The sequence below is a fragment of the Parus major genome, chromosome 4, assembly GCF_001522545.3.
Source record: "Parus major isolate Abel chromosome 4, Parus_major1.1, whole genome shotgun sequence".
NCBI classification, from domain to species: domain Eukaryota; kingdom Metazoa; phylum Chordata; class Aves; order Passeriformes; family Paridae; genus Parus; species Parus major.
The window spans coordinates 28,202,505-28,223,863 of NC_031771.1; the positions used below are offsets into that span (position 1 = coordinate 28,202,505).

At 37.1% G+C, this 21,359-nt stretch overlaps 1 protein-coding gene across 4 annotated transcripts in view; it reads left to right on the forward strand.

Annotated features, from left to right (window-relative positions):
* Nucleotides 1-21,359, forward strand: part of GRIA2 (glutamate ionotropic receptor AMPA type subunit 2) — an 85,968-nt gene that overhangs the window by 44,191 nt on the left and 20,418 nt on the right. For all 4 annotated transcript variants that reach the window (XM_015624337.2, XM_015624336.3, XM_015624335.2 and 1 more), the window contains exons 4-9: nucleotides 2,723-2,776; nucleotides 5,083-5,244; nucleotides 18,505-18,672; nucleotides 18,951-19,055; nucleotides 19,760-19,870; nucleotides 20,987-21,193. In XM_015624337.2, coding sequence (XP_015479823.1) covers nucleotides 2,723-2,776; nucleotides 5,083-5,244; nucleotides 18,505-18,672; nucleotides 18,951-19,055; nucleotides 19,760-19,870; nucleotides 20,987-21,193 — 807 coding nt within the window. The remainder of the gene's footprint in view (nucleotides 1-2,722; nucleotides 2,777-5,082; nucleotides 5,245-18,504; nucleotides 18,673-18,950; nucleotides 19,056-19,759; nucleotides 19,871-20,986; nucleotides 21,194-21,359) is intronic.

The window sequence follows — 21,359 nt, forward strand, 5'->3', positions numbered from 1 at the left end:
TTTCTTCAGTTTCACCTTTTAGCCACTTTTTATAGACAAGAACCCTCTTTACCCTTCAGTTACCACTCACTTTTGCAGTCTTTGTTTCATAATAGACCTATTTTTGTCATTGTCTGCTTCTTATTTTGATTGCAGTTTTGGGATATTTTTCTTGCATTTTACACTTTGATTGATTCCCCCTTTTTTAGATGCTTAGAGTTTCTCATCTTATCCCCACAGACTTGTGCTACTCCTTAAGCACACAGATAGCTAAGCCTTTGTTTCTGCTGTTTTGATTTGTAAGTCACTGAAGAATTCTTGATAACTGAATCAGCCTCACAGGTCAGTTAATATAACTCTAGTTCATTGTTCTCTGAATAGTTTACTGCTATGCCCTGGAATATGCTCTCTTAAGCTGTTCTCAGCTGTCCCATATGGGTTTAGTCCTGGAATTCTTTTCACAAGACAGCCTAGTTGTTTCTGGACTTTGGACTCTTTTTTAAGCCCTTACATTATCCTTATCCTTACAGTCAGTAACTTCCCTTCCTTACATTTAAAGGTAAACTCATTTTCAATTCCTCAAATAGCCTATAAAAAAGTCTGAATAACTGATTCTCTCTTAATTTTCTCCATCTCTCAAAATGAAGTGCTGAACAATGGATTTCTTGCCCTGTGAGCATCCTTTGAGTGTGTTCTTCTGATTTTATTTTTTTTTTCTAATGGCTGCATACTTCAGGCCTTGCTTCGCTACCAGATTTATTTTGAAAAATTATTTTAATTCCTGCTCTGAAAAAAAAGAAACCCTCAGAAATTTCCATCATTTCATGAGGATGCCTGAAATAGTTTTTCTGTATTATATTTAACAATACAGAATAATTTAATAATTTCTGTGTATCTTTGCAGCAAGAAATGCAACAGGCTTTCTGTTAACCAGATTTTCCTTGAATGTCAAAGTATTATTTGTGTGCAAATAAAGCAACTTCTTTACTTTTTCCTTGCTTTATATTGTTGATCAGATCTTTCATTTTAGTGCATTTGATTTATCCTGAAAATATTTTAAGCTGGGGTGACAGCCTCAGGTTCACCCAGTTATGTTTTGTAGCCCTTGGATCTTGTAGCCTTGGATCTTTGTGTAGCCACAAAATGTGTTTGCACACATTTGTTCTGCTTCATCATTCTTGGTTTTTGTATTGTGTTATAGTTTCTCTTCCAGATTTCAACAATTCATGTATGTTGAAAAATATTTCAGTTCCCCAGCTCTCCTTAAACAAGTTTATATTCCTTTTCTCTGATCTGGCAGGCCTGTGCTACCACGCTCTTCATTATATAGCTTCTGTCTCTTCTCAAGCAGCTTCCTTTGCAGAATCTCATTTCACCCTGATAACACCCTCTGGGCAGCTGTGTAATTACTGCCTCTACTTGTCTATGCCTGCTAGAGGAAGGTCCTCTAAACTGCTGAACAGATTTTGTGTGCACAGCTCCTTCATCATTGATTTTGGAACTACTACAGACTTTTCTCACTTTTAACTGGCAGCATCCTTGGTGTTCATATGAACAAGTGGAAAGTTTTAGCAAGCTGGATTAATGAAAGAGTACCAAGTAGCAGCTAGAGCAGAGTTCCTGAGCATTGATCCAAAGGCTTGTATCTACTGGTTGTCTTATCAAACACCAATGATGAGGAAGTATTTCATACATAAGAGCTAATCTATTTGGTCTAACTGAAATTTCTTTCTTCTTGAGCAGAAATAGTAGAATAGATCTTTTTCTATAAGAAATAGATCTGAAAATACTTCTTAAGCCTCTCAATAAGTATTTAGTTTTAAGTAGTCCGATGCAAGTAGTGTTTTAGGTTATTTAAGTTCATGTATCATATATATACTGACCTCAAAAGAGGAACAATTTAAATGCTTCTATCACCTGTGTAATGTGGTCCTTCTGAGTCTCAAGCTCTGGTAAACTCAGTGTTAAAACTTCTTTCAATTATATTTTTGTAGCTTCATTAAGCCAAGTATGTGGAGTGTTGTTCACTAGTACCCTGATATAAGTTTCAGGATACTTAGTCTCAATATTTTAGTTATACGTTGTATGTTAAATGAGGAAATGAATGAGTCATCCACTCTTAATTTAAGTTGCTCTCATTGTTTGAAAGATGGAATAAACCTTTAGACTCCTCTTATCTTGCAGAAACTTCCTCTGGAGAAGTGCTTAGCTTCCAAATGCAAACTTCCCCATGCAAACATAGGCCTAATTAGGCTTATTTGGGAGAAGAATCTGTGATGCAGGTCTCCCAACAGAGACTGTTGAGGAACCACCAGCTGGTGAGGGAGATTATGAGGAAGACTTAGGGCAATAAACAGTTTGAACTTTACAAGGCTTCCTCATAATTCATTAATGTCATTGGGCAGAATCTAGCAGGAGTCTGTGAGGCACAGTGTTGCTAAAGCGTGATGCCTCCTCTCTCCTGGCTGAATACACACCACAGTAATTAGCATTCAGTTCCCTTGTCTTGAGGGACTCTCCCTCTTGGGACTTGGACTTCAGCACAGCTAATTTCTGCCAGCAAAGAGTATGTTCAGCAGTGCATAAGGTAAAATAAAGCATAAAGCATCACACAAGCTCAGTATTGTATACCGTAAAGCTCTTAACTAGCTTTTACATTATACTGCATTTTGTACCTTTCAAGTCTTTGTCTGTGTACCAGGTGAACATTCTCCTTTATGGGGATATTTCTTCTTTTTTACAGGTTATCACAATTGGTAAACATGTTAAAGGATACCACTATATCATTGCAAATCTGGTAAGCATTCTTAGTATTTAAAATACCTGTATTGCTCATTTGACTGTTTATGGAAGCCCACTTACTAGTATTGTTTTAAATACATTTTAGAAAACAGAAAAAAAACTAGTTGTCTTTATCCTCACTAAATGAATGCATGTGTTGACATTATATTGGTTTATTGGCTGAGTTTTTTCAGGGTTTAAATGCCTCTTATCATATTCCCATAAATGGGAATGAAGGTTGTTCAGCTCCTTCAATAGAATTTCTCTTTTTCTACATACTTTAGAAAAAGAGGATATGTAAAATAGAAAAATAACTTTCTGTATCATAGGATGATACATTCATTCAGCAAGGTGATTTCTTTCTCACAACTTTTCAACTACTTAAGAATCATGGTTATCAGGCTTCATTCTGCTAGACATCTAGTGTGTCTTGGATTTCCACATTTTGTCCCTCAGATTGGCTGAATAATCAGTTTGAATTAATGTTTTCTTGAACGTAGGTGATCAGACAGTATAGCTAGTAGTGTCCCTGCAGGGAAAGATCAGAAAACTCACTAAATTCTGTCAAAGTAATTTTTTTTTTGAAATTGTGTCTAAAGATGAAGGGCCATTTTACTGATATTGAAGTCTATAAACACTTACTGAAGCTAGGGGAGCTAGTCCACCTGGGTTTTTTTTGTAACAGACAAAGCAAATTCTGCATGCTCAAATCCCAGTTACCCTGTTCAAGAAAAATTTTGGGGGTTGTATAGTGCAAGTGCCACCAAACCATCTTTTTCATCATTTATTCTTGAACTGTGATAGTGTTTGATAGGAATTCCAGCAGGGCCCAGAGTGCCCCAATTGACACTGTCTTCCTTTGAGTCCTTTGAGGAGCCAGAGGAAACAGAAGGAGCATGGTGTGGGTTGGCTTCTTGAGGCATAACCCCTGTCTCTTCCCAGCCTTTGATGAAAGCACTTCCCCCTCCAGGCAGGCAGTGCTCTGAAGAGTCATGTGGGTGCCAGGGTGTGAAAAAGCCTGATGCTTTAAAGGCTTCTTCAAAAGCTGGACACTGGGGTTTCATTCCTGTGTCTCAATGACTAATTTTTGGATAAAGAAGTTGAGGTGCTGATATTCATAAAGCAGGCATAAAAGTCTTAGCAAAATGTGAAAAAAATTATCTGTTAGACATCTGTGGTTTTCATTGCAAATGTTGGATAAACAGCATTTTGAGTCTTAAGGGAAATTTTAGAAAATGTGCCCAGTGGATTTCATTATGTTAACTGGTTGCTGTTTTAGCCATTGCTTTAAATTTGTAACAGCAAGTCCATAAGATCTAAAAATTACTGAATCTTGTGTTTTAAACCTGTTTAACATAAGTTTATGGTAGTGATTTTTAAAACTTGTTTTTCTCTGTCAGAAAGAAAACTTACCTTGCATTTGAATCATATCTCATCTTCACTGAACCCGCCTGCTTTCTTCTTTACGGACTGCAGTAATATTCTCCCCCAGCCTGATCAGTCATTCAAGAAATTGATCTATTTTGAAAATTGAAAAAAATACTGATAGACGGAGAAAAGCTTTGAATGTACAATGAATGTTCCTGTTCAGCTCTCAAGTTACATGATCTGTGTAGAAGTGTCTGTATTAGCAGGCAGCAACACATGAAGATCATTAATATGCAGTAATTAAAGAGCATCCAGTATAACAATTGTAGCAACTTACAATAATACAGTTTGAAGTTGCTGCTTCTTTTTGTATTCACTCACAACATTCATTTATAATGAAGTGTCTGACATCATTATTTCATGTAGATGCATTTGTATGGTTATTTGGGTGAAGTTAAATCACAGAACACAGAACACAAGAACTTTTTGTAAGAATAAGAAGTAGTTCTTTGTGTCAGAGGGAGGAGGAAGTGGAGATGGTAAGTCCTTCTACATGCTTTAGAGCTCCTAAAAAAGAGGATACAGCTGTGGCTGTAAGTATTCCTGCCTAAAACTTGCCTGCCTGTTACTCATGTCCAGTGTTCCCTTTCTCACTTAAGTGATGCCCTTGAAATTAGCAGGATGTTTAGGAAGCTAGGATGGCAAGGACAGGTCCACTCAGCCCTTGCTCTCTATAAAAGTGTTTGTCTAGTGGGCAGCAAGAACCCCCTTGCTGGCTGATGGAGCTGATGACTTAATCCTGGCAGCCCAGGATTTAAGTTGGATCCAGTTTGAGGAAAATGTTGGCTTACTCTTCTGCAGTAGAGGTCATACAGTAACTCCTTCTTTTTGTACACTGTTGAGAGAACTGCCAAAACTATTAAAATAACAGACGTAATTTTTTTCTGTTCCCAGGGATTTACTGATGGAGATTTGTCAAAAATTCAGTTTGGAGGAGCTAATGTCTCAGGATTTCAGATAGTGGACTATGATGATCCTATGGTGTCAAAATTTATACAACGTTGGTCAACACTGGAGGAGAAAGAATATCCTGGTGCACACACTAGTACAATCAAGGTATGTCCTATGTTTGTTTCAGCTGCAGTAGAGGTACAGGAAGTGAAGGGTTTGAGATAGAAACACAAGAGACAGAGAAAGCCCTTGAAAATCAATGGTGCCAACATAATTTTGTATTTTGCTAGGGCACTTTTAACATTCTCTGTCATAGGACTGATTGAGGAAGGATGCTGCACTCTTAAAAATATTCAGGACAATTTTTTCTTGTGTCACTGTAAATCTGTGCCTGGCAGCTTGTTAGGAAATTGGTTTAGATCTGATGATAGATTAAGTAGATCTACTGACTAGTTTTGATTTTTCTCTTTCTCTGCTTTTGAAATGTTTCTCATTCTCTGTAGTTTGATATGTTTAAAGACCAATATTAATCATGCTTCTGGGGAGCACAGATTTAGAACTTTTTTGATGTAACATAATCCCAAAGAAATGATTAGGCAGTCCCTTTGAGACAGGACTAATTCCTACAAAGACTTACAAAATTAAATGCTATGCCTGACGTACAAAATCATGGTCAGATTTCAGGCCTGCGTGACACACGATGTGACACCGGGCAAGTGGTTTAGCTTTTTCACCTCAGTTTTACTTCTGGATGAAACTAGGATAATAGTGCCTTCTCACTTTCTCTAACCATCATGAGGATCAATTAGTGGCTGCAAGATATTAAAAAGAATAATTCAATTGTAATGTTAGATAATTTTTTTTAAGTAATAAAATCACAAATTTTAATAAGAACACTTTATTAAATAGCTTTAAAAGACAAAACAATAAGTTGCAAATGTTCTAGCTATAATTTTTTTTGTGCTATAGTTTGACTATGAAGCATATTCTTAATTTATAATGAAATGAGTAAAAAGTTCAGCAGGAAGGAAGAACCATTTTTTTAAATGCGTGGTAGAAAAGTCCTTTAAAACACAAACTTTAATTTTAATTAAAAAAAAAGATATTATAGGTTCCTTTTTTATGAGGCCAAGTTTGGTAGTAACTTAGTCAAAGTGTTTTTTATTGTGGTTGTTTTTGTTGTTTAAAATCTTTATGACAGAAGTAGTGAATTTCTTACTTGATTTTTGACAAAGTAAACTGGAGTCTGTGTCAGGTCTTCAGATACATTTATGTTACAGGTGTGTAGCATACGAAATCTGTACTGCTCTCATTTAGGAAAAAGGGAAGGGATGTGGCTGTGGGAAATTAATAGCATCCTTTTGTCTCTCTGATTCTTGAGTGCCCAAAGCTACCTGCAGATTCATGTTGCAGAATCACAGTCTGCAAATAATAATAGGGAAATATATAAAATGTGTGACTAAAGTGAAGAACTCAAACTGAAACCAAGATGCAGTTTTAATCAAGGATGGAAAAGTAAATGGTGAGACACAGTAGCAAGGTCTCTGGTGTTACACTAGGGGGAAATTGCACATGTATTAGAGAGCATGAAGTGGTTGCAATGTTGTATTTTTGTAAACCTTCCACTTTTGAGGTTTATTTTATTATGGATAGGAAAAGTAAAGTAATTGAAATACTTATTTTCTTGAATTTAATTAATTTTGAACACATTTTAAATTCAGTTTAAAAGGCCGACCTCTCTTCTTTTTTATATTGTTTGCTCAAGATATATATAGGACTACACTGATACTCAAGAAACTGAGACCTATATAATTAATTAGATAATTTATAAAAGCTAGAGGTATTGATGGTGAGGAAAGTGTAGATGCATAGTTCAATATTTGGTGACATTGATTGTATCAGTTACTGTATTTCTTTGTGTAGCTTTCTATCTCTTGCCCTTATACACGTATTACTTGTCATTTTTGCTTGTCATTACATGTAGGGTTAGAGATATGTCACATTTCATTCCCGTCCTTGAGGGAGCTAGAGGCAGGGCAGAATCATAGAAACCATAGAAACAGGGCAAGAAAGGTCTTTGAGCAGTCAGTCACCTGCTCTGTCCTCCCTGCCTGAAGGCAGAATCAGGTAAACCTATGCAGTTCCTGTGAGTAGTGATTTCACAGCTTCTCCAACATCCATTTCAGCACTTAAATCATCCTGGTTTTGGCTTTTGTCTAACCTTAATCAGCCTTTATATCACCTAATCTATTACTCCTTTATATGTTCCTAATGGCTGTGAGGGGGTTCTGCTCTCTCATTGAAGAGGGCTGCCACCCTTCCTGCCTTGCTTTACTCCCTGCAAAACGAAATAATCCCTTTTCTTTTGAGTTTTCTGCTCTCAGATCATTTTGCTCTGGAACCTTTCTATTTGGTACCTCTTTGAAATGCCAGACTGGCTACTGCAACACATCTGTGTGCTGTGCTGAGGAAATGGAAATAATGGCTTCATGTGTCTCAGAGACAGTACTCACTTCAGAGGGTTCTTTTGTATTAGTTTCTTTTTACTTTTTACTTTTTACTTTTTTTTCCCCCTCATACCATGTCTGTCCACCTAATCATTACTTTTAAGTACAGGATTTTTTCATTGACTTGTGGTGAATTGAATTAGTTGCCTGTCCTTCGTGAGCATTTCATTGCTTCTTATGTTGTTATTCCAGCCATGTTACCCTCTGCTTCTTGGAACTGTATAAGCATCTAGATTACTGAGCAGGTTAATGCACTGGTCTCCCACTTGTCCCTTAAGTGATCTTACAAATAACTTTTCTCCCCTTTTGATTTTGAGGTAGTTGTCCAAATTGCCAGTGCTGATAAATGAACTTTTGCCCCCAGTCCCATGGAATCTAGGCAACTCTCGCTGCTGATTCTGTATGAAACAGATAGGAAGGCTGACAAAAGCCCTGCATCACCAGTATAGAAATGAGAGGTGGTTACATGCCCCTAACAGGTAATATTGTCTCTGGGATTGCAAATGTTCTATCATTGCAGACAAAAACATTGCAACTCTGTTGTATTATCTTCCTTTCGTAATCCAGAAGTAAGTGTGCATTTATTTCACATTACAGAATGCAAGTCAATGGACTATTACTGAGCTGATAAGACATATCACAGCATCCAAGTACAGTCCTGAAAATAGACAAAGACACCCTTTCTAAGAAAAAATGCATTTCAAAGAAACATGCTCTTCAAGAAAGAGGAGCATTGCTAAAAGCCTTTTCCACAGATGCCCAGAAGAGGATCTGTATCAAATTGCGTTAAAAAATGTACCTTTACAATTTATAAAATACTAATTATAAAAAATTGCTGTCTTAGGACATAGATGAGAACAGACACTGTTCTCATTTGTTGCTGCACTGTCCCTGTACTGATAAAAGCACAAGATTCAAAGATTAAGCAGGATGCTTAAAACAAGTGCTTTGCAGACTTTTTACAGAATATTTTTACAACTTTCAAAATGAATGCTGGCTGATACATGGTTTACTTCAGATCAAATTTAAAACATGTCTGCTGTAACCAAAGGTGATACCAGTCTATGCTTGCAGTTCTAGAAAAACTAATGTGTAGATCTTGAAACATAGAGTTAAGCATACTGGCTAATTTTTTGTCAAGTAGCAAAAAGAAAAAAAATTTCATTTTATAAAGGCCTAAAAGTTGAAACATTCTTTCAATCCAGTATTGTGTATTTACAAATATGCTGGGCTTTCTGAGCCTTAATGCTGCTCCAGACTATTACATTTAAGGCAAGCTTCTTGATCTTGTGGAAGGCCACTGAAGGACAGCTCATCCGCTCCCATCCAACGGCTCCGGTTTGCTAATCTGATTAACCCATTCTCTTGAGGGGCAGCCTTTGGTCTGTTTGCTGAATATCAATCTGTATCTCTTGGAGGCTAGTGAGACATGAGTTGTATTGCCTTTGTGGGGCAGAGTTTTGGTAGAAGGTGGACCACAGGGTGGCTTTTGTGAGAAGCTTCTGGAAGCTTCCCCCATGTCCAGTGAAGCCAATACAGCCAGCTCCAAGGCTGACCCACTGCTGGCCAAGGCCGAGCTCATCAGTGAAGGTGGTGGTGCCTCCAATAACACATTCAAGAAGAGGCAAATGCTGCTGCACAACAGCAGCCAGAGGGAGGAGTGACAATATATGAGAGAAACAGCCTTGCTGACAGTCAGTGCAGAAGGAAGGGCAGGAGGTGGACCAGGTGCCAGAGAAGAAATTTCCCTGCAGGGGAAGAGTGTGAGAAGGAAGCAGTGGCAGAGATGGGTGCTGAACAGACTACAGCCCCCTTCCACATCCCCCTGTGCCACTGGGGGAACAGAGTATAAAGAATTTGTGGGGGAAGTTGAGCCTAGGAGGAAGGGAGAAGTGGGTTCAGAGGTTTGGAGATTTAGTTTTCATTTTCTCATTATCCTACTTTGGTTTGATTGGTAATTAAGTTTTTTCAGAGTTGAGTCAGTTCTTCCTGTTACGGTTATTGCTGAGTGATGTCTCCCTGCCCTTATCCCAAGCCATGAGCCTTTCATTATATTACCTCTTCTTCTCTCCGAGGAAGAGAGTGACAGAACAGCTTTGGTGGCACCTAGTGTCCAGCCAGAGCCAACCCCCCACCTAAGTGCTGAGCTTCAAGTAGGCATGTCCTGTGAGGGACAGCTAAGCACTCTGAGCTTGTCTCCTTTGGAGAAGAGGAGGCTGAGGAGTGACCCCATTGCTCTCTACAGCTTTCTAAGGAGGGGAGCGGAGAGGACAGTGCTGACATCTACTCCCTGGTATCCAGTGGCAGGAATGGTTCAGAGCTGCACTAGAACAGGTTCAGACTGGACCTTTGGAAGCATTTACTTACATTTCTTTCATTTTTTTAGGGTGGTCAAATACAGGAACAGGATCTCCATGAGAGATGGTCGATGCCCCAAGCCTGTCTAAGAGGCATTTGGACAATTCTGTTAAAAACACACTTTAGCATTGGTCAGCCCTGAATTGTTCAGGCAGTTGGAGCAGATAATCATTGTAGGTCTGACAACTAAAATAGTCTATTCTACAAGCCAAACTACTCTGGGATAAGCTTTTCTAAGAGCAACCTGAGGCTTGAAGTGCCTGAGGCAACTTGCATATGATATGTACAGAAACTGTGTGCAGCAGGCAGAAAAAAATTTGGGGCTGCATGGTTAAGACCTAATTCAGCTCAGACTCTTAGAGAATCCCATTGTGTCAGAAGATGATTACAGCCCAGGTGCTCATTGCAGCTATTTTGGTGGGGTGTAACTGTTTCATGCTAGCACATGACGTTTCAGATGTTCTCTTTCCATGAGTGTATTTCTGGCTTCATAATCTCTTTTCCCACCCAACCAATGCTTAGCTAAGATACCAAAACACTAGATTTTTTTTTACCTCCTTGTTTTGTCTTCAGTAGTTTCACATTTTCGAGTTTCTTCCTTACAGTCAAGTCATATAGTCTTTTAGGCAATTATTTTGAAACCATAAGTCAGGAGTAATGATGCTTGTAACTGAAAGATGCTGGTTTAACTATAGCGGTGCTAATTTACCTCAAGGATGCAATACAGATAACATGCAGAAGAAAAAGTACAAAAATACATAGCACACAATTATTTACCTTGCAGAAATAATTAACATTTAGATGACTCACTTATTATAAGGAGCAAAGAGGAAAACAATCTGAACAAAGAAGAAAACACTGAAAGCAATTATTCACACTAAAAATTCAGAAGGCAGTTTGTCTAGATATAGATGACAAAGCAAAAGTTTACGGTTGATAAATTAGACAATACCTTCATTTTGGGCCATGCCTCTTATGATTGCAGTGTGTTGGAAAATGGTTTTATAATGCAATGAATTTTAATAAGAGTTATAAGGGATATTCTGTTGCACCTGCTACAGTTTTAATCGAAAAATATGATTGAATATGCCTTAATTCAAGTAAATCATAATGATTAAAAATTTATCATTTTAAAAAATAGATAATTTTCAGTATTTATTGCAAGGTTGAGCCAGGAACTGATCTGGGATATTTTTGGGTTTTTTTTCAAAGTGCCCTTATAAAATTGTAAATTTTTGAGATTGTTCTGCCTGCTTTCAGTCCTTGCATCTTGGTTTCCTGGGCATAAAAGAATCATGCTTCCCATTGGAGTTCCAACTACCTGGTTTCACTGGGCTTTCAAATCCCACTATTCAGTCTTCTCTATTTGAAATAATAAATACAAAAATGTGAGCACAAGAAATTTCAGTGTTAACCTTCTTTTTGATAGCTTAAGGCTGTTTTGCATAAATAATAGCTCGTTCCAGCATAGTTGGTTTGGTTTGGGTTGGTTGTTGTTTTTTTAAGAAAACTCAATTAAAGAATGAAATGTTCAGTCACTGAAAGCAGTGGGTGGTTTGAGGCAATGTCTGTAGATTTGTCTCAGACTTGCAAAAGGCCAATTGACCCAGATTCTTCGATCCTAAAAGTAAAAGTGGCTGAACTGTGCTAAAACAGACTTCAGAAAACTACAGAGCCATGTTCTGATGTCTCTTTGTGGCTATGTTTCTTTGACTTTGAATCCACTTACTCTTAGTAAATATTTAAGGATCTTCAGCCAACAACGGGCAGTGGATTCCTCCTGCCTATTTTCCCAGGAACTCGGTATTGCCTTTCCTCAACCAGCAATTCATCTGGATATGGTGGATATAAGCAGGAAAAGCTACTATTCCTTCATGATTCAAGTGTTCATCAAGGTCTGACATAACCCTGGCCTCACAAAGATCCGTGTAATTTAGGACAGTAGAGCTTGATTGAGAAATGGGGAGAAGAGGGAGGCATAGACAAAGATGAAAATAGGAGGAGGAGGAGGAATGATGTCATGCAAAAAAGGGGTCAGCAAAGTGAAAATGGGCTGTTGAAATGTGAGTGAAAGACACAGAAAAGTGGTGCAGCTCAGAGCTGGAGAGGCTTCTGTGACTGAAAATTTCTTGGGTCAGGGGAATAAGGGAGGAGGAGAAGCACTGGGGATACTTAAATGAACAAGGAGAGGAGACATGCAGGTTTATTTCTGGGGCAAGTCTGGTGTTAAGGACTAACTAATGTATGTAGCTGCCCATATTAGCTAGCATGGGGTGGCAGAAAAGTGAAAACAAAATGTTTATTATTCTTTGACAATAACTATGTCTCGGTGAAATCAACAACCTGGTAAGAATGGTGTATTCAATTCTATTAGTATTCTGCTTGGAAATTGGATTGCAGCAAACAGGAGAAAGCTGTTCATCTTGATCCAACAGGTATCTTGCTGCTGATTAGGGTAGCTGAGGAGGGATAATGAAAATGGGGAATGGTGCTTTAGGAATTGTGTTTTAGGTTTTTTGTGTTTCTTTTTTTTTTTCCCTATTGTTTTAAATTTAAGACTTGAAATATTACTATTAGTTTTAAATGGCATTTTTTGAAAATTCTTAGAACACCCCAGTATCTATGATGAGGGATGAGGGTTGCTGATTGAGTTTTTTTCTTCCTCTTCACTCCTGGAAAAAAAATAAAACCCAAAAACCAAACCAAACAATCAAAAACCCCAAGAAAACAATGAACACCAAACAAACACCAAAACCCACACTCACAAGAAAAAGGCAGAGAACTCCAAACACATTTCAACACTTCAAACATTCGCATTAACTCTTTCAAATCCACTTCTTGGAGCATATATTTTTTTCAGAGGATTATTTTGCCTTTCTAATTGTACATTTTGTTCTCATCCTGTGAGATATTCTTACTTGGTCTGTTTACACTTCTGTGACCAAAGGCTTCAGTTTTTTCTGATTTTTAATACTTATAAGAGTTACATGTTTTGCTCTGGCTTAGCCTTGAGGAGAAGGTTTTGTGTATTTATAGGGTGAAAATTTAAAATTTGTATATTCTTTGTGTTTTACAGTGAATTCAAGGTGATTTTATCATTAGTGGCACTGGGATTTTTGCATGTTTATTCTAAGTTAGAAGTAAAATTAAACAAATCATTCTAGAATCTTATTTATTTTGTTAGTATGTATATTTTCCATAGGCAGTGGCACGATTAAAATATAACAGCATCTTTTATAATTAAAATTCTGTGGATTCAAATCCAATCTTTTTGTTATTTCTGTAAACCTTTTTGAATTCAAATCCAAGTAAATTATTTTCATTTACTGTAATGGAGGACCAAAAAAAACCAAACCTCTGTTCTCATGTAAAAAAAAAAAAAGTTAAAAAAATAAAGTAGATGCCTGCACTCTTTTTCTTCTGCTGAATTAGCACCTCTGTGACTAGTGAGGAAATTGTTCTGTACTGGAAGCAATCTTGGGGGAGGAATTACAGTTCAGGAATCTCATTCTTACTAGAGTAGTAGATAAAATAGGTAGAAAGGCCAAGCACTCTGGGCTTTATAAATCTTGTGATCTTTGCTATATTCAGTCCTTCAAAGAGTGAAAGAAGGTCACTTTCTCCTATAAATATCCTACAGTGGGAGCATTAGGATAATTCCAGTGCCCCACTGTTGTCAGCCTCTGCTGGATGTGCTGTGAGTATGTCTTTCAAAGAGGAGTCAGATTTCCAGGGATTTTGGCTTTGGCTAGTGCCTGCTGCTGGGCTAGCTGTTCTGGGTGTGGCCAGAAAGCAGCCTTTCTAAACCAAACAAAGAGATAATTCAAACACATAAACATGTCAAAAAAATATTCAGATTTTCTAGATAGCAGTTTTGGAGCTGAACTCAAGTTTTTCTAAATTGACAGGTTGCTTAGGGTGTACTTTGCATCTCATGCCAGTATGGCACTTCAAAGCAAAAATGCCTATTTTTTTAGATTTTCTGTGCACACAGGGTGCTGCAGTTGACTTTGAATAAAGATTGTCACCAAAGTTCAAGCTGATGTGACTGTACAACTTTGGGAAACAAAATTTAATAAGTATAGTATATTCCTTAAGATAAATAGGGCTTGGTCTCTAACCCCAGCTTTACTGAGAGCAATCTAATTATTTTTTTTAAACTATCAGGTAATTTTACATTTTATTAATCTCTCTTCCCTTTTAGTCAGGACTGGGGCTGTTGCTAAAAATTTGAAATTATTATTTCCAAATATCCTGTGGATGTATGCAATTTTTCACAGCTGGAAGCAAGTCTGTGGCTAAGACCACCTGTTTTCACACAAGCATCATCCTAACAAAGAGGAAGAGCCACGCACTGTCTTTTTTGGGTTCCCTGACCTCTATCTCACATTGCAGTATCTGAAACACAGCCACAGGTAATGAAGATGCTCGGGGTGCTAGAGGCCCACTTGCAGTTTGAATGGCAACCAGCTCAGCAGGCTGCTGTGTACACAGCCCTGCTCATGCTAATACCTGCACAAAACAGGTGAGAACAAAGCATGAGTATGGGCACAGTCAAAGGCCATCTTCACTTCCAATTACACTTGTGTGTACAAGATTTGACAATGTCTCTTGTTTCTATTGGAAGTAGCTCTTTGCAATTCCATGTCCTGTCAGGATGCTGTGCAAGGTGCCGTGAGCTCCAGAAGGAAATAGCCATTTCCAATCAGTTAGGCAATTTTCTATTACCTCTCCTATCTGTCAGACAACCTTCAAGTATTTTCCAAAGTGTGTGCAATACTGTCTGTTTCGAAATAGCTCCCAGCTACATTGAAGATCCTTAGGAAATAGGTGTTGCATCAGTTTGGCTACACTGGAAGTACAAGAGACAGTTGTCCAGTTCCTTCACTAGCTCTTGACAAGTAACTTTGTGTCTCTTTTCTTTTCCACTTGTGTGTTTACATATGTATATACCTATATTTTATATGTAATCTATAAAGATGTGGGCATGTTTGTGTCAACCTTTTTGCTTTTGTTTTATATACTGGCATTCGAGTAGAGAGGTACTTTGTTGAGGGAAAAATGTGCAAAATTCAGATGAGAGATTTTATCATAGTTTATTTTGTATATTTGGTGGCATTGAAATTGTTTAAATATAAGGAAAATGGTGAAGGTGTGTTTATACTGATTGATTCTACCCTTCTGTTCTTGCAACAAAGAACATTTCCTATATTTCCTCTCTCAGAATTTTACCAAGGGAAAATATTTCTACCAGATTTTAGGCCTCCTTTCTCATAGCCTCTATTAGTGATGCAGTGTCCCTTCTCCTGCTGTTCCAACAGCAGCAGCCCCCCATACGTGGTGAGGAACCTCCATCTGCAGAGGAGGTTGCAGACTGATTTCTGCCTTCCTGAACGCTGCTGCAGCTGGGTCTGCCATTCTGGCTGAGGTCTCTCTGGTGTCTTGTACAGCAGCACTGCATTCTTTGGCACAGCTGGTAGAGTCCTTCCAAAGTTTTCCTATCATTTTGTTTGGATGACAAGAAGTCACAGAATTTGACTTCTTGTGATTCAGAGTACTTTCCTTATTTTTTTTTTTTTTTTTTTTTTTTTTTTTGCATTTATGTCTTCACATTTTTATTTCTTTTCCACTGATTATGTATACTGTCTTAATTATTTTAGATGTCTAATCATAACTCTCAGCTTTGTCATGAGCGCATGGACAGGCATTGAGCTAAATTCAGGTCTAACAGGCTAACTTACCTTTCTTGTAATATCTTACAACTTTGAAATATACATATAACAAAATCTTGTGCTTCTGGGGTAGTGTTCTGCAATTTCACCTTCAGAAGATTCAGTTACTGATTGTAAAAAATATAAACCTGGTCCTTTTAGCTAAGGATATCTGGTATCTCCTGTGTTACTGGAAAATATCTGAAGTTACAAAAGGCAACATCTTGCCAGTTTTTCTTGGACAGCACATTTAATAACTTCTGCTTAGTCTGGGATGACTTTGTTTTGTCTTTACTTTTCAAATTCATCTTTGCAATTGCAGCTCACATATTTTACTACAGTCTGTAGAGCTTTTAAGTTGAAGATAGAAAGTTAAATTAGAAATTTAAGTTGAAGAAAATTTCTTGGACCTTGTGTTTTCTCTGCTTGGCAATTAAGGCATCTACTTAGAGAAAATTATTTTCTTTTGGCATTCATGCAATCCATGTTTCAGAGAAAATGGCATAAAATCTGTAGGCAATTGATATTATCAGCTTATTATCCTAGTTCTAAAATTGTGAGATGCAAGATTTATTTTTGCGTATTCTTTGCCATGCTTTAATTAATGCAAATGATTCTGTAAGAACTCAAATATAGCACCTATTTAATTTTGTAGTAAAAGTGCTGACCTTATCATATAAAGTTGAAAAGAACTGAAATGATGTTGGGAGATTTACACTGCCATAAAATTATAAGATGGAAGACCCCATCCCATTTCCAAAGAATAATGTTCCAAATAGTGTTCCCATTTATTTTAATAGTGCAGATCAGAATGTGGATGAATCTACAGAAAAACAAAGTGAATCAAGGCAGGGCTAATGCATACTTTAACTTATGACCATTATATTTATTATGGAGACACACACACACACCTTTGCATGAGCAGGTTATTGGTCTGTCATTTCTTGTTTATTTTAATGAGTTCACTTTGGTTTAGTTTGTCAACTTTACATCAATTTATGAAGCTGTAGATAGTTTTAATGAGCCCCATGAAGGTTATTAAGAGCTGAAAGTGTATGCACAATAAAGCAGTGAGAAATGATTCATGGGCTGTTTGCTCTCATGGCATTTCCAACAGTGCTTTTAAAATATTCTGAGATCCTTAGATTAAAGCTGTCTTAATCTAAATTATGACACGTAGATTTTATATATGTGATGACATATATGCGCATACAGATACTGATTGATAGGCAAAGCTTTACGTAATCCTCATGTATGACTGAGCTATGAATATTCAGGCAAGTAATTATATACTATAGAAATAATATTCTTGAGATAATACATTAAATGTATCTCAATGATCCAATCAATCATAGAGTAACTGAATTAGATAGCAGTATAACTTCTCAATCCAAGCTCTTATTTTCTCTGCTACCCAAATATGTTTTGATGGTTAATGATAGTGCTGTCTCTAAAGTATCTCAGAACACTAGTGTGGCACAGTATGTTTCTGTACTGCAAAGAGCAATGTTTTAAAAAGTACTGCTAGTCAGGGTCCTTTCACCTCCTCATGTCCAAATTCATGGACACCACTTAAGTACTGTTGTTTCAGTAGAAGAAAGTAGTAGTGGTTCTACCCAGTCATTCACTTCATTCTTCTGCTTTTCTGATCCCTTTAAATATTTCTGTACAAGTCACTCAGAAAACTTTATTGAGAAGTTTGACACTGATCACTGAGCTTACTGATTTTTAAAAAAGAGTTCTACTTTCCTTTCTAAGGTCTAACAGTTGCACACAAAAAATTATCTCAATTTGGGAGCTTGCTTTCGTTACAATTACAAGAGTCTTCTGCATGACTTGAGCTAACTAATTAAAATTCTCATTAAAGTCTGAGCCATTGAAGCAGGGAGCTAATACATCATTTCTCTCCACTTTACAATTTATATATTTTCAGCATCCAATAGCCTTCACAGGGATCATTCCATTCATTCATATGCCTCCAAGTAGTTATATTCTGGCCCATATTTCCAAAAATGGCTCTTATGTTTGGCATAATTGCAGTGTTCCCGACCCAAAAAGGCCATCCGACAGAGCCCTCGGTGTATGTGCACATGTGGTTTCAATTCAGTTAGTTGAGATGTAAAATTTTCCTGTCACTGAAGATAAATGCTTTTGCTGTTTAGCCCCAGCTTCTTACGTGTGTCATCACAGGATTCCACTCTGATGTCTCAGAAGTTGAAAAGCTCCTTATGCTGTGTCAGTTTAGGAACATGGGGCTCTTCCTCACCTATACTGCTCTTTGAGGGGCACCACTTGTTCCAGGCATCTCAGCCCCAAAGCTTTTGTGTGGTGTTGACAAGGTGTTGCACACTTGAAAGTGGCTACCCCTGAGATTTTATATTTAATTGGGAAAAGTTAAACACATGTGTATACAAATACATGCTCTTTTGTGTGTATATGTCTGGGAGGAGATGAAGTCTTGAGAACTGTGAATAAATGCTTCTCTGTGAAGAGTGTAATCAGAGGAAAAACTTCTTATTTTTATAGGCTAGCTCAGGTTGAACACTGAAAATTAATTTTCTTCCCTTTCACCTGCATGGAATTCCAGCCATATCTGCACACAGGATTGGTACACAGCTGTAGGTGAGAAAAAATGTAACTCACACTCAAAACAGCTGTAAATCTTTAGCTCAGATTTATACACCTGATTAATTTTCATAGATGCCCCTCAGAGGTTAACTAAAGAAAAGATTGATTGATTTAATGCATATCTTACAATCCTTTCTAGTGTTTAATGGATTACCAAGTGGATTGGAAGGTATAGTGGAGCTGAAGACGGTTTTTAATGACATATTTTCACTTCTTTTCAGTATACCTCTGCTCTGACCTATGATGCTGTTCAAGTGATGACAGAAGCTTTCCGTAATTTGCGTAAACAGAGGATTGAGATCTCCAGAAGAGGGAATGCTGGAGATTGTCTCGCAAATCCAGCTGTGCCCTGGGGTCATGGTGTAGAAATAGAAAGGGCATTGAAACAGGTAGCTTCCCTGGAGTGGATGCTGGGATGACTGCATGTGTAAAGTTCTCTGTAAATGCTTGGAAAAAATCTTCTAGTTTCCTAACCTGTCTGGACCTTGCTGGGAATAATGTGGAAGTGAAGTCCTCAGGAGCCTGACTAACAATATATTGCACATGAAAATCACTCTAAAGTCAATGTTTTTGAAATATCAATAATCATCTGTGGAAATAAACAAACTTTTTTCCTAAAAAGAAATAAACTTAATTTTTCTACCACTTCCATCTTCATCTATTATAGGTTCAGGTGGAAGGGCTAACAGGAAATATAAAGTTTGATCAGAATGGAAAGAGAATCAATTTTACAATAAACGTCATGGAACTCAAAAGTACTGGTCCTCGGAAGGTAATTTGAATTGTCTTATAGTGTCTCTAAAGGTTTTACCATTCTAAGCAATGGGTTAAGGTAGGTAATGAAACATTAGATTAAAGCATGAGTTGTGATAATATTTATTCATAGGTGTATGCTACAGTGGTCTTGCAGAGTGAAGTAAACATAGCTAATATTTCTTTCTAACAAATATGAATTATTATTTCTGGTAAGTACTACATAAGAGTGTTTTCTTTTCACTTTTGTGGGTTAAACTTTTTGCTTTCTGATCTGAATTCCTAAATGTGAGCCAGCATTTGGAGAAATATGCTTCTAAATGGCAAAAGCTGGATACAGATTTTTAGTGATGTTTTTATAAATGTGTTTGTGCTTCTGCTCTAATTTAAAATCTTTCAGGGAAAACAGTTTCTCGTGTTTTGCTAATCTGGAGTATTTCAGTTTTACAGTGTGTGATGTTTATACTAAAACCTGTTAATATGTGAATAAAAATAGTATACCTGTTCTAGACAAAGTCATGTAAACAAATGTCATTAGCTCAATCCTTTTACTGTTTGTTGTAGTCTTTCACTACATAAATGGAAGTGCTTGCAGTGCTGAATTATCCATAGCTGAAATAGTTCTCTGTGAGCACAAATCAAGGGCATAGTAATAACATGTTTTGCCTTTTCCAGAAAAGTTCATATTCACTAGTGTCTGTGCATCCTATGCGCTCTCTTTAGATTGGATATTGGAGTGAAGTGGACAAAATGGTTGTGAATCCTCTTGATGGCCCTCTTGGAAATGAATCTTCAGGACTAGAGAATAAGACTATTATTGTCACCACTATTTTGGTAATTAACCTCCTATTTTGTCAGAAGACAGTCTGTCCTACAATGATTTGTTTCTCGACCTTATGTTAGTTTAAATATGCTGTCTTTATATTATTTGAGGTTGTGAGCTGTTGCTTATTGTGATACATAATAAAATCTAGAAATTAGGGAAATGTATGGGATTCAGGATGTGGTTTTGTAGAGGATGAATGGTCTTTGATTGAGCATCCTAGAAAGTTATGGTTTTTCAATCTGGAAATGGAAATTAAATACCTGCTTTCAAAGGAGAGGAACTTTCTGGCAGGTAGAACCATAGTGTTCATTTTAGAGCATAGATTTGGACAAACAGAAAAGACTGGTTCTCATGCTTCAGGATTGTAGCTGCTATGGATTGGTAAAATGTAAAATTCAACATTAAATGTTATATTGCGGTTGTTTAGAAAATTAAATTGTGTATTATTATAGAAGAGCATTTTTCTGTAAATTACACAGCTTGTTTATCAGTTTGGACTAGCCATAGATTAGCATAGGAATTTCTCTGGATGCAACAGTTCTGTAGCAACTGAGAAAAGAGGAAATATATTAATACAACTTATGACTCATCACTAATTTTGCTGATGATAGAACTTTAGTGCATAGTTATAGATATCTTACCTTTTGTTTGTATAGCAATTTAATAAAAATATAGCCTTGAGAGCCTCCAGTGTTTTCTCAGGGAGAGATGTGATTGTGAAACAGAAAATAATTTTCTCCTGTAAGACAGCTACAAAAGCAACTAAATACCTTTGCCTTCTTCCATCCAAACTGTATGAGAGAAAGAAACTGATTTTGGAATTTACTCTTTCTTCTCTGAATGCGTAACTCCTGTTAACATTCATGGTCATTATTAACATACTTCTGGGAATCACTGTGCCTGTAAGTACTGTCGTTTGTGTATGACTCTGGAGAATGCAGCTTTTAAATGTGTTAAAGACATGTCCCATTAACAATTAACAACTAACGTCTACATGGCATGTGTGATTCAGATGGTATCCACTCTCTTTTTTCACATGTCAAAGGGAATATATTAATCTGTGAAGTGTACAACTGATGCACCCTGTCCCTGTCAAGCAGCTAAGGCGAGTTCTTTCTGTGCAGGAGTCCCCATATGTCATGATGAAGAAAAATCACGAAATGCTTGAAGGAAATGATCGATATGAGGGCTATTGTGTGGACTTAGCTACAGAAATTGCTAAGCACTGTGGATTCAAATATAAGCTCACAATTGTTGGGGATGGCAAGTATGGGGCAAGGGATGCAGACACGAAAATCTGGAATGGGATGGTTGGAGAACTTGTTTATGGGGTAAGAAAATTTTCTATAATAAAGCTATTAAAGGTGACTAATGGAAGGAGTGGGGTTTGGTTTTGTTTTCTCTGTAGTGTGTAGGAAAGCTACCTAATTAATTTTATAGGAATTAATAACTTCTAATGGCATGAAACACTTTGAAAGTAAAACATTAAATTACATT